The sequence below is a fragment of the Phaethon aethereus genome (assembly GCF_964289735.1).
Source record: "Phaethon aethereus genome assembly, chromosome: 4".
NCBI lineage: Eukaryota > Metazoa > Chordata > Aves > Phaethontiformes > Phaethontidae > Phaethon > Phaethon aethereus.
Window position 1 is genome coordinate 29,418,419 of NC_138578.1, and position 13,035 is coordinate 29,431,453.

Here is a 13,035-nt window from a genome sequence, read left to right on the forward strand (position 1 = left end):
ATCTGCCAAACTAGGCTGTGGTCACTACTGGTGTTTTCAATCCTTTGGCTGCTATTTAAATAATGGTTTTATCTGTTTATGAGTTCTGAGGAGCTAAACAATCTTTGTAAGTGGGATACATTTATAAAAGGGATGTGTCATTTATATAGGGGATGTATTATTAATACGTACTCTCAACATGTATTCTGGCTAAGATATAAAAATGTTTTAAAAGAACAAGTGGGATTAATACATCTGCCATATTTAATATGAAATATATTTTGTTTCCATGTCACCACAAAAGTTCTCTTTCTTTCTCTGTGTGATATTCTTTCTTTTAACTCCCACAGGGCGCACTCTCTTGCCACTGCCAAAACAAAGACTTCAAGAAGAGGGGACTTGTTTTAGGTATTGCTGTGGAATACCTAAAAAGCAAGTGGCTGACTGAAAGTACGTAGCAATGACTCATTAGAGCTCCTCTTTGAGAGCAAGCATCACCCTCATTTAGAGGAATTCTGATACCCCCCCACCCCATTCCCCAGTGATGAAACCAAGGCTGACACTTCAGGAAGCTTCACAGCGTGTTTTAAATGAGCTATTCACACAGGAGCATTTTTAGACGAACTGTGCCTTACCAGCACAGAATTCAACAAACAAATTTTCTCTGCGAGTACGCACGTACAGACAACCAGCATTTGGCAGAGAAGGTCACATTACTACTTGATGGTATAGCCACATGAGAGCTATTCCAAGACAGGAATTTATATCAAACCTAACAAATCTTTTATGCCAAACCTGACCCCTCATTTATGCACACAGATAGCTGTAGTGGAATATTTCATGGGAAGCAAAACACACCTTTAACATTAATTTGATTCTGCCCCTCTTTGTCTTAGAATCCACCTATGGCTTCCTGCATATAGCTAGCTTTTCCTTTCACAGCAGGAAACAGGATGAAAACCTACTTATAGTGGGCTACAAGGCTAGAAAGCTATTTCTATCTAGTTACGTGAACTTCAAAGTCCTTAGTGATGGTAATTTAAGACTCTAATAGTTTATGCCACATTTAAAAACAGAATTAACAGAAGTAAACAGTGGAGAAACTGAGAAGCAATTTGTGTGCACACTTATCAGTAGTGTCCATGACAAATAAGAAAGTGGTTTCCCCCCAGCCCCCCATGTGACTATTTAAGACTGGTATTTAATCTTGAATTTTTCCCAATGAGAAAAAATTATAATCATCCCTTCTGAAATAGATGCAAATAGTATTTTGGACTTCTCGTCACTTGAATCAAACTACAACACTAAATTTTAGATTTTTACTCTGGGGCAGAAGTATTAAAAAAAAAAAAGGAGCAGGGAAAAAAAAAGGCAAAGCATTTCATTAAAGGTCACAAGTTCTCCCTCTCTTTTCAATGTGCAACACAATATAGCTTTTTATTTCTAACCATAACATTGGCTAAAATGTAATAAAATACTATGTAACTTCTCTCCACACAGTCACTTTCTATTAATTCTACCTGTGAAATTCAAAGCTGTATTAAATCAAGATAGTATTAAATATTTTAAAATGGTAAATACTTAGGTCAACTCAACAAAAATACAAGCTCAATCTTTTGTTTCAAGCCTCTCTTGTAAATCCAATGCATCACATATTATTTGGCAGCTCTCTGAGATGGGCAGAGTGAGGAAAACCTGAAAACTGAACCCAGCAGCCTGTACCACAGTATTAGCGGACATATCTGGCTGTGAATATCTTGATGCAGCAAAGTTCACAAGCACATGCTTGCTTTGCAGAATTAGGGCCATACTGCCTAGCTACTGCTGTCAGAAGAAGTGATCATACATAATCTCTACAGCAGCATCTAGTCTACACTTGCACATGTTTGTATTCGGGGTTATCTTCCTCTCAAGATCGTACCTTGTGATAAATTGTGCAGATTGTCCTGTCTTGGGACGCCAGGCAGATTTTGAGGGGGAGGAGGGGGTGGCCTCTTACAGAAAAAGCAGTCTCTTCTGTTCTCTTTGAGATCATCAGGTATGTTGGCATACAAACTGTCAGGACTGTTGTGAAAGTTGTATGAATCTTCCTCTTCTCGGTCTTCATTTTCTATCTCCTCTCTGCTGTCTTCCACAGCATCTTTCTTTTTCTCATCCACCTCAGCTTCTTGTTGGCATCTTGATCCAATTCCATATTGATCTCCTGGGTTCTGCTTGGCTTTTAATGCTAAAGAATGCAATATTTCATTTAAAGTTTGCCATGTGGAAACATTTGCTGTTTCAAAGATTCCCACAGAAGCAACACAATGGCTGATAAAACTTTTATAAGCTAATACAGTAGGAAAGCTGTCAAATATATACCGTCAGTGAACAGCTTTTAAAATATTTACCAAATCAACAGTGGAAGTTTTTATTATATCTTGCTACTCTGATACACACCATCTTCATGCACGCAATGTTAAACTTTTCTAGAGTTGCTGTCAGAATGAGATCACACACGCTTACCTTGCCTCTGTAATTCGTATTACTTGACTTCCAATGCAGCACAGTGCAACACTTAGTAAAATAAAGCTGTAGCTCACACAGCTGTGTAACTTGTGGGGTTTGGGTGCTTATTTAAATCCCTCTAAAATGAAATAAACATTGCCCCTGGGAGACATGGCTGTGCTCCTGTGGAAATGGAACTGTCTTTTGTGGCCCATGGACCACAAAGCAAGAATATAGTGGAGGGATGTGAAAGTGCACATTTTTATCGCTATGTATAGAATCAAGATTTGGGTAGTCAACCTCAGTAAACTATACAAGTCTGTCAGCAGACTTACAGTCAATGCATAGCAGGTAATACCGGGCCCTTGAGGTAGGTTTCCATTCCGAGTTATCCTTTGGCGATGCCTTTCTTTCACCATTGATTCAAATGGGAGGTTAGGGCACTTAGCTGGCTAACATGGCCAGCAGTTATAATCCCTGTTCTTCTTCCACGTGTCCACCCCAAGGTGTTCCCATATACGGTGTGACAGAGATTGTGACAATGTATTGGGGCTAACCAGGTTTCTAACTCACGTTTTCACAGTGTCTATCATCTACCTAGGTGTGCTAAAGCAACTGCTTTAAATTTAGCAAATAAAACCCATCCTTTTCATACAGAATATGAGACAGTTGAAAAGATCAAACTGTCAACAAACAGATAAAATAGAAACAGGATAAAGTTTAGCTTTATAAATCTGTGATACTGTAAAATATGCAAAATATATCCCATCAGTAAATGCAAACAAGCAACTTCATTTGCAGTTTTCAGGCAGAATGCATATGACCGCAGAGATTATCAACAAGTTTGTAATCAATTTATGCTTAGATGAAGCTCAAGCTGCAAAATGTCTACTATCTGTACCTCCACACAGGAGCTGGCTGTACCTGTAGGCAGGCCCTCCCCTTATATGAAGGCCATTGTCAGAGAACTTGGAGAATTCATCTGTTTTCAGAGCAGAGATGACAAATTTCCAGAATTTACTAGGAGAGGTGGTTGTAGTGAGGTCTGTCTTACTGAGCGATGACTTTGTTGTCACAACCGAATCCCTCACTTGCCTTCCCCCTTCTCCTAGGACATCTGCCCTCCCTGGAAGTTCCAGTAACGTGTGGAAATTGAAAGTATTAAAATAATTTGCCCCCTCTGTTTGTCCATAATCCCACTCACTTAATATAGCACATGCTTTGTTACCATAAAGCTGACAACATGACTTACTCACGGCTGGTTGAGTTTCTAAGCCTAACATAAGCATGTAAGCGTCATCGTCTTCTGCTTCCTCCTTGCAATTGGTGAAATTATCTGTTGGATTAATCTAGAAAAAAAAATAAAGGAGAACGTTCGTTTTCATGACACTATCCTCAAGCCAAGCTGTGCAGGGTCAGCATTAGCCTGAGGAGAAACAGCAACATTTTCTTCTTTCGGTTCTGTCCAAAACTTCTATGCATTTTGCAGAGATTTCTCTCCTACCTTCCCACTCTGCTATCTATGTAATAGTCAACATTCTACTAAGAGGAAAGTGGACACAGAAATATCATGTATTTGTACCTATGTAGTGGTATACGTCCTACAGGCAAAAGGCATGCAGGTATCTGGGTACATATAAAGGACACAAGGTTCTGCCATGAAGCGATATCCAAGTTTGCACAGCAAGGATCGAAGCTAATTGATCTTTCTTTAGCACTGTGCTGGGCTGTCCAGACAGTTCCCAACTCTGCTCCCAACTGTGAAGCACTCATAGGTAACGAGAAAGATCAGTAACAGAAAAACAAAGTCTACAGGACATTACTGAATAGCTCAAGGGTGCACCGAGTGCAAGAAATCTCTGGAGAGCTCATTACAAACAGTTCCTGCATCCTAGTGGTTGGCACCAAAAGCCGCACATGCACTGAAAACCAGAAATGTGATTGCAAAGCGTGTTAGCAGTTCTACCTCAGTGCCCAAAGGTGGCAAAGCGATGTTTCTTGCTCCTCTAGAAAGCTGCTACATTCACACAGCGCTGTTCAAAGTTAGCCTCAGGAAGGTCAGAACAATCGGTTCTCCAAAACGTTATCAATGTATTTCCTCAAGCACAAGAGGTACAAAATTCTGCTCACCCATAGCAGCTAAAAGCAAACTTGTAACACAATTAAAGACAGGTCTGTTGCCTTAAAATATACGACACACACTTGTTAATTGCTGATCTTCAGAAACAACTAGAATTTCAAAAGGTGACAGTTTTTTTTCAAGGAACCTAGCAGGACCTCAATTCCCAAGTGTAATATGAAACTAATCCTACATAGGCACAACGCAGCCCTCAGTAATTACTTAGCAATTTTGAATCACAAAATGTTAACTCTGGGGATTTGAATACACCAACCCCAATGCAGGCAGGGAAACGGCATGATCCATATACCATCCAGTCTGCCAGACAAGCAGATTAGTGGACAGTAAAGTCAAGAGGAAGAACTGATGAGCAGTTACACCCTTCTGCATGGTGCAGAAAAACTGATTCCCGTGAGCTGGTGCCAGACTCTCAAGAAGATTGTTCCTAGTATCCTGCTGCCTTCTGGCATCCACAGCTCCCGTCTTCAGGGACAGAGTTCTTGGGCCTTAAATTAGTATCTCTGTGTGCAAGGGGAAAAAACTTGGAGAAATAGTGGGTTTTTCTGGAATGCCTTCTGCCTTGCTGCTCTCATACACAGCTATCTCATGAATGCCAGTCTTAAGACACTGCAGCCATCAGACCGTGTATCAGGTGCCTCCCTGGCCTGCCGTGCTTTTCTGCTTTCAGAATATGCCTAGCTCTCGGCAAAATTATACCTGCCTCCAGCAATAAAGCATTAACCTCTGTCTTCTATGACCATACAATGTGCACATCAGTGAGAGAATCCTCTGTTTGGCTTCAACTTTCCCAACATTTATCTGGTTCCTCTATACCTAGAGCTTTTCAGAATATTTCTTTTCAAAAGATTTAGGTCTGCATGTGCTAAATGTAACTGTACAGTTGGGGACAAAAAAAGGTCTTCTCATAAGTTCTGTAGCTCTCCTGTGAACAGAGGATGTGTGCAGGAGAAATCAAGCAAGCAGAGCTCTAGATGTATTAAGCTCTCCTGCTATTACAGTAGAGTAGCACACCAGAGAAATTCTTTCAAGGTGTTCACTCCTATCTTTGCAAACAGGAACTACACATGGACAGATAGTTGGTAGAATGAACTCAAATGGGTAAGTAGAGGAAACAAACGGCACTTTCTGATTTTCTTCGGCACAGCTATTTCTCAGCTGAAGGAAACCTGGTGACTCACAGGAAAACAATAGAATAATTAATATGCATCTTCAAAACCTCAGTGTTTCAGAAGATTGAAGGTCAGCCTGCCCTGCTACCTTGGAGTGGCTCCTCTGATAATGCTGAATCTTAGGGAATTCAGGATGCAATTCAGAAGTTTAGTCCTTGACTACACTTCCTAAAAGTCTTGGGGACCTGGGAGACACTGAAAAGCTGAATAGATGGAAGCAGTCTTTAACTAAATATGTTTACACTGAAAAAAGATTCTGTATAATGCATAAATTATTGACAAAAGCCTCCTGTGACACTGGGCATGATGACACTGCACAGCATCTCCAAAGGCAGTGGAGAGTGTCTTTATTTGAGAATGCAAAGCAATGTAGCTAAATCAGAATAATGCTGTGGCTCAGCTTGCAAACCTTGCCATGATGCCCTGAACGAATACCTGTTACTTTTAGGCTTGGAGTGTCTTTTACATGGGCTGGGACACGTAATTTGAATTTAATAGCATAGCCAGCATGATGTTTCTACAGTAGAATTTAGGGTGTGGCGTACCATATGCACACAGACCTGAACTTTAGAGTCTTTTGAGTCTGTTTGGCTGAAAATGGCTCTTTGATTTACACTGATATTTCTTATGGATGTCAAGCCACTTTCCAAAAGAAAAACTAGCTTTACTGGAAACTGGTATTACAAAAAAAGGTTATAAAAAAGTTGTTGTTAGCACAGAACTGCTCACAACAGACTACTGAAAAGGGCTCTGAAGCTTTGAAATTCTAGTTTGTGAGTTAGCAAGTAAAACGTCCTTACCTCCAGATACAACAGGAACGTTGGAATGAATTGAAAGTCCTCTGAGAGTCTGATGATGTTTCCAGTCCTAAGATTAAATGCCACCTCTCAGCTTTGAAAACCTGGAAGTAGGTGTGAACTAGGAACATTTCAAAACTTCATAAGTTTTGGATAAGAGTATGCCCACCCATAAATCACTACACTGGATCGTGGAGTTGGAAGGAATTTGAAAATATCTTTCTATTCTCTAAATTTCTAATGGAGTACTGAATAGTACAGGAACCAGGACAACTCTAATCAATAAGCTTTTCCATTTTGACAATGAATCATTGAAAACTAGCCTTAGAAAAACATTCCTTATTACTTCTGATTTCTCTTGTTAAGCTGCATTTCTTTTTGTGCCTTGGTCTTTCTCATAATGTCCTTACGCACCTGTGCTACACTTGTGTCTTTGACCTTAGTAACCTGATACAGTTTCCACTTCCTATGCACTTCATTCTCCTATTTGGGGTGTTCTCTTACTATACTTCCAATCTTTCTTCCACAGTGAGGTAAGTCTGCACTTAAATATGCTTTCTTTTTTTTTAAAATCTACTGCTATTATGTTGTTATTTCTCATTCCCATCACAGGAACTCTATATGATAACACATCTTAGATCGCTCTCACCAACATTACCCTGTCTGGACATCCTCAATGAATTTCTCTTTGTTTACAAAGAAAAGAGTCCTCTAGCTATTTCCTTCACCTTAAACATCAAAACCTTACCAATGCATTTAAAACTTGTTGGATAATGTCTCCTGCTGTATTCCTTTCCAGGCAGATGCTGGTGATCTGGACCTCAGAGCAAGCCCACGCATCACTGGTAGACAAACACAGCACTTTTTCCCGTTTCCCCTTGACTGTGTTTCCTGAACAAGCTATACTCTTTCATATAAATCATGTATATTATTCCATCAGCTATCTGTTACGCAAATTAATTGCAAATTTGGTCACATAAAAGAACTGCACTGGCCTACTTTTCCTTATTATTTCTTTAGGCTAAAAATCCACTCCAAAAGAAATTGTAAAGAAACTTCTGCCTTCCCAGTTTGCAAGCCACAATAGAAATCACTACTGATCAGCATTTAAGATTCTAGAAAAGGTAGATAGCATAAGCAACCTAAGCTTCAATTTATTTTTGAGAACAAACCCTAATATGATCATGAGAAATTTTCTACTCAAAAGAGGGATGTTTTTTCATCTCTTCAATTCAAAGCAATGGCATGAGCACCAAAGGAAGATATGCTGGCTTCTTTCTAAAAAAGTACATTGGATTCTTCTAAAAAAGGTCAACTTGTTAAAAAAACCCCAAAAAACAAACAAAAAACACAACCCCAAACAAACAATCAAAACACCCCAGTATCTACACCCTCTCTACTGCGAAGTGGAAAGTCTCTTCCAGATAATTTAAAAAGAAAACTACAAACCCATTTTTCTTAAGTGACATAAGTTCTCAGTAATTTCATGGCCTTTTCCATGTGCCTTCCTGACCAAACGGAAACCTTATTGATCTCTTCACAAACTGCACAACTGAAAACCAGTATTGCCCCTTGATAAAAAAAAAAACCACAAACCCAAACAACTCACAGAAAAAGCTCAGCTGGTCTTCCCACAAAATCTACTTTCATGGATGTACAAGTGTAGAAACAGATTAAATATCATTCAAAATACTGCCACACTTCACATTCTATGCCCTGTGTTGGTGTTTCTCATTTCAGGAGCAGAAATATACTTTCTCAAATGATTCCATCAGTTCCTGTTCCATTATTGAATTATTTGTCACTTTTGACCTCAACATGCTCATTTGGAAACTCAGCCGTCTTCCTTAGCTAGCTTTAAAGCATCAACATAATATATTTCTTACCCCTACACTGCTTCCAAGTGCCTTCTACACAGCCAGCTTTGTCTGCATTTTAATGTTAGCTGGTTTTGGATGGGTGACACATCCACATTTCATTTAGAGAGGACTGGATTCCAACTCTCTAAGTCCTACCATAATAACAATTTTAAGGCTAACTTTATGGAGTACTTCAGAGTAGTTTCTGATGGACAAGCATTCCCACTTTGGTGACAATGAAAACAACCTTTAAGAACTAATGTTGGGATGAGTGTGGAGAGCCCTTCCCAAAAGAAAGGGCTGTCCTTCTGGCCTGCTCTATGCCATCTGCTCCCAGAAGGCAGTACCAACAATAAACCACCACTTCCCTCTGTTACTAGGTATCAGGTGACATACTTGACACGTTACTTATTTCCATAGGATGTGAACTGTGCTGGCAAAACCAAAAGCTCTACCCTCTAGCTCAAGCAGGGTTGCTGGATGCCTCTCAGGGGAAGAAGTCCTCTCCTGTGCTCTGAAGGCTTTATTAACCAGAGGGCTTCAGTGCATTTCTGGCTGACATGGATACAGACCTCACCAGGCAGGGATTAGAGAGGTGGGAAACTTGCCTCACAAACCACAACCATAGCTATAGCAGCCTCTCAGTGGGAGTGAACTTAAGCACAGAGGAAACCAGGATGGAAATATGGTAAGTAATCTCAAAACCTCAAGACAGAAGAAATTGTTTTCCTTAGCTGGATGTTTCCTCCATTTCCCTGTCATAGGCAAGGACTTGCTTTCTAAAGCATTTGTTCTTGTTTTCGGAGAAACGGGATTGAAACACAGTAGCTGGGCTTTTTTTCCGGCCCCAGGTGATTTGCTCATACCACTCCTCAGATCTGCCAGCACTGTTTGCTTAGACCCCAGATGCAGCAACGAAAGCAGAAGGGACCTCAAGCATACTGCCATTTGGCATCCATCTTTGCAGTTATCACTCCTTTGATCTCACCCTTGCTAAGATCTAGCCTGTACTATATCCTTTGTCACCGGACCTGCCGGAGCTTTCCAGAATGCAAAGGTGAGAACTAGATATACTCTTGGAAATATCTTCCGTTTGCACTCTCAGTACTTCATGAAATGCAAACAGACAATTTGGCAAACACTTTCTTTCATTCAGCTCCACACGTATCCCTGAGCTACAACCCAGTGACCAGCCATTCTGGTTATAAAAATTTTTCTAATTCTCAAGTCTGCATTAATGTTACTAATATTCACATATTCTACAATGTAAAATATTCATCAAAGTATTGGAAGTGTTTAAGTATTTATTACTCATTTTTCCCAGGGCCCTGTATGAGCACCTGGAGAAATGACTGAAGAAGCCAGCTTCATAAAATTGATTGCAAGTGTGAGGACAGATCCAACATTGCTGTTCATTAGCTTTATTAACGTTAAGCACTTTTACTACTCTATTACCTTGCTCGATAACTCATGCTTGCAAAATAACAGATGAGAAAATACAGGTTTCTCTAAAGCATGAGTGTAGTGAAACACTCAATAGAGTGTGATAATCAAAGACAAAAAACACTTGGGAATCTAACCTGGTTTTAAAGGTGGGCAGGTGGGAAGAAGCTTTGCTGCACATGGTCTGCCACGAAATGCTGAAACAGAGAGCAGTTTTAAAGCAGGGTGGGCTCAGAAGTCCGGGGGCTGGATCCAGCCCTTGAAACACTTGAACTTGCGCTCCTGACCTAAGCAAGACTTGCCTTAGAGAAAGCCAAGCACAGCATATATTATCCTGCCAGCCAAAACTGCTGCCGCCTCCTGCTTTCTCCCCCTCTGTCAGAGCAAGCTGTGTGATGTGCAATGTACTCTCCCTTCTCAAAGACCATGGCTGAGCCATCCTTGATGTACTCCATGCTGCTGCACGTGGTGGGCCCTCAGCTTCCTTCTCCTCCACTTCACCACAGACGATGGAGCTTGAGTGCCCCAGTGCCTCAGCTCTACACTGCACCTTTGACTCATATACATCTCAGGCTGTGCCTGGGAGCTGCATGTGCAGCATTGCTCAGCCGGAGAGATCAGCGCATCCAGTGCCCAGAAATGAGTTAGAAGACCCTTCTCTGCCCTACTCATTTATAGGAAAAGGGCAAGGGCATAAAAAGTTCCTGGGATTTTTCTCACTGATGCTATTCAGTGCTATGTTTTCCATGCCCTGTTGAGGCCTTGTGATACCAATACAACATGACAGCATCCACAGTACCATTAACATCCATTAGCCCCCTGAGCGAGAAGCAACTGACCCAAATGTGTGTGCGCTACAGAAGTCAGACAGCAAAAAGAACAAGTATTGAAGATGAATAAAGCTGCTAATTCTATGAACAGAAGGCAATGATTGCTCTATTACTCACAATGACTTCTCAGAGTAGCAAGCAAACATCGTTTATTGCAAACCCCCTCATGCCTTTCTAGTTTCTCATGCAGCTGCTTACACCACGCGGCTTTTTATCAGGTGTCTGGACATAATAAATGCAGCAGTGTTATTGCTTCTTAAATATATGACCCCTACCCCTGCTATGCCTTTAATGCCTAACACTTGGAAGTACTCAAGGTCAGGTTGGATGGGGCTTTGAGCAACCTGGTCTAGTAGAAGATGTCTCTGCCCACAGCAGGGGGTTTGGACTAGATGATCTTTAAAATCCCTTTCTGACCCAAAACATACTCTGATTCTACCTCAGCAGTACACACGATTTTCTTTCAAAGGCATATTCCTATTGTGTCAAACTGCAGCATCAGCTTTCCCAGGGCACAGATTTCTCTTTTTGGGTCATAGGTATGTATAATTGCTTTATTTGTCTGTATGGATTTCAGTTTAACCGGCCAGTTTCTGCTTTGTTCATATTAGTTCAAATCAGGAATATCTCATGATCTAATGGACAAGCATACTTATGTTGTGATTAAACTAATTCTAGCAAATTAGAACAAAATGCACACATGCTAAATTAGGTAGAAAACCAAGTAAGGAAACAGAATGACAGTAAAAATAATATTGTGACATTCACAATAATTTGTAAAATTCCTTCTGCATATAGTTTGCCAGAAATTCCAACAGCTACCATATTTTCTGCAATACTAAAAGACAACGAAGTGTTAGAATTCTCATGCCAATGTGCTGAAAGTATATAAATGTACACAACTACTAAAGATAGAAGATTACATAGAATAAAAGAAATAAGACACGAAACACACCTCTGCCAAAATCTCATGATTTTGGGATCACTTTTGAATAAATGTATAACTGAAACAGATGATTTGCAGTATATTGAGAAACTAAACAAATTAAAACATCAATGAATACCAAACTTTGGGCTCAGATATTTTAATAAGAGCAAAAAGAATTGCTTCATTTGAAATAATCTATTGTAATCTGAAGTAATTTCCTTCTGGGCTCTCTTACTAAACCACTTCAGTTACATGTCTGCCTTTAGCTTCATTACAAGCAGATTTACTGCACTGCGTATCAGCCAGCTAGCATCCCTGAACTGATCCCTATTTGCATCATTATTTTGTATGCACACTTATTTTGTATGCCTGTCTATCAAATCATAGTAAACTTTCTGCAACTTTTTTTAGCTCCTGCTTTTAACTGAATTTCTGGAAAAAAGCCCTCCCTTTGTACAAATTCACCACCCCTGAGAAACTAACAAAAACCAAACTAAGTAAAAGCTTGGTGTGTCAATCTGTAACCAAATACCTATTCATATTTTAAATGTCCATTTATTACTATACAGCCTTCATGACTACAGATTTGAGAGAAAAACGTTACTGCAGGAGAAAGAAAAAGAGGCTTCTAGTCACAGAACTTAATTTATTGGTATATACAGAAATGTGGGGGGTTTTTTGGTTTGTTTTTGGTTTTTGTTTTGTAATCAAATCATTGCAGTCTCCATTTGCAGAACTTGCACTCACTTTCTGTCTTCTAAGCATTTGTGCTGTTCTCTAACTACTGCGTATCAAGGGATTTTTCTTTGGAGCATTCAAAAATAAAATTCCTCCTCAGACTCATCTTAGCTTATTTCTCCTTTAACGACAATTCTTCTTACTTCACTCTTCACACACCCACACAACTTTTGAAAGACTTTCAAATCTTGTAGAGTACCGATTCTGCTGAACAAAATATCCACCGCTGTTTGACAGGCTGTGTAATCACTGCGAAGTCCACAAAAGCACTCCCATCTCGCCAACAGGTTAATTTTTCAATCTAGTAGTGTAAGAATTTTTCTTGCCCCCTTTTTTTTTTGCTGGGTGAAATGATAACCATTCTCTAGAGAGCTTCTCTTTCACTTGATGACAATTACACTGTTTGAACTTTCAGCGTAGTTAGTAAATTACTGCTCACTTAGCGGACCAACTGGTAGCAAAAAGAGGAGGTGGAAGATTCATTAAGTAACATCTTGGGTTTGTGTATGCAGTGAGATGAAGGACCCTTTTCATAAGTATTCCCTGTGGGAATCTGAACAGGATTTATAAATATAGATGTACTGGGCCCAGCTGGGATGGAGTTAACATTCTTCATAGCAGCCCCCATAGTGCTGTGTTGTGGATTTGTCACTGAAACAGTGTTG

The 13,035-nt window shown here is 40.0% G+C and overlaps 1 protein-coding gene across 1 annotated transcript in view; it reads right to left on the reverse strand.

Moving 5' to 3' along the window:
- BANK1 (B cell scaffold protein with ankyrin repeats 1) overlaps positions 1-13,035 on the reverse strand; it is a gene marked incomplete at both ends in the record, with an annotated part of 148,696 nt that overhangs the window by 21,693 nt on the left and 113,968 nt on the right. The window contains 2 exons of the mRNA XM_081998878.1: positions 1,901-2,206; positions 3,719-3,815. Coding sequence (XP_081855004.1) covers positions 1,901-2,206; positions 3,719-3,815 — 403 coding nt within the window. The remainder of the gene's footprint in view (positions 1-1,900; positions 2,207-3,718; positions 3,816-13,035) is intronic.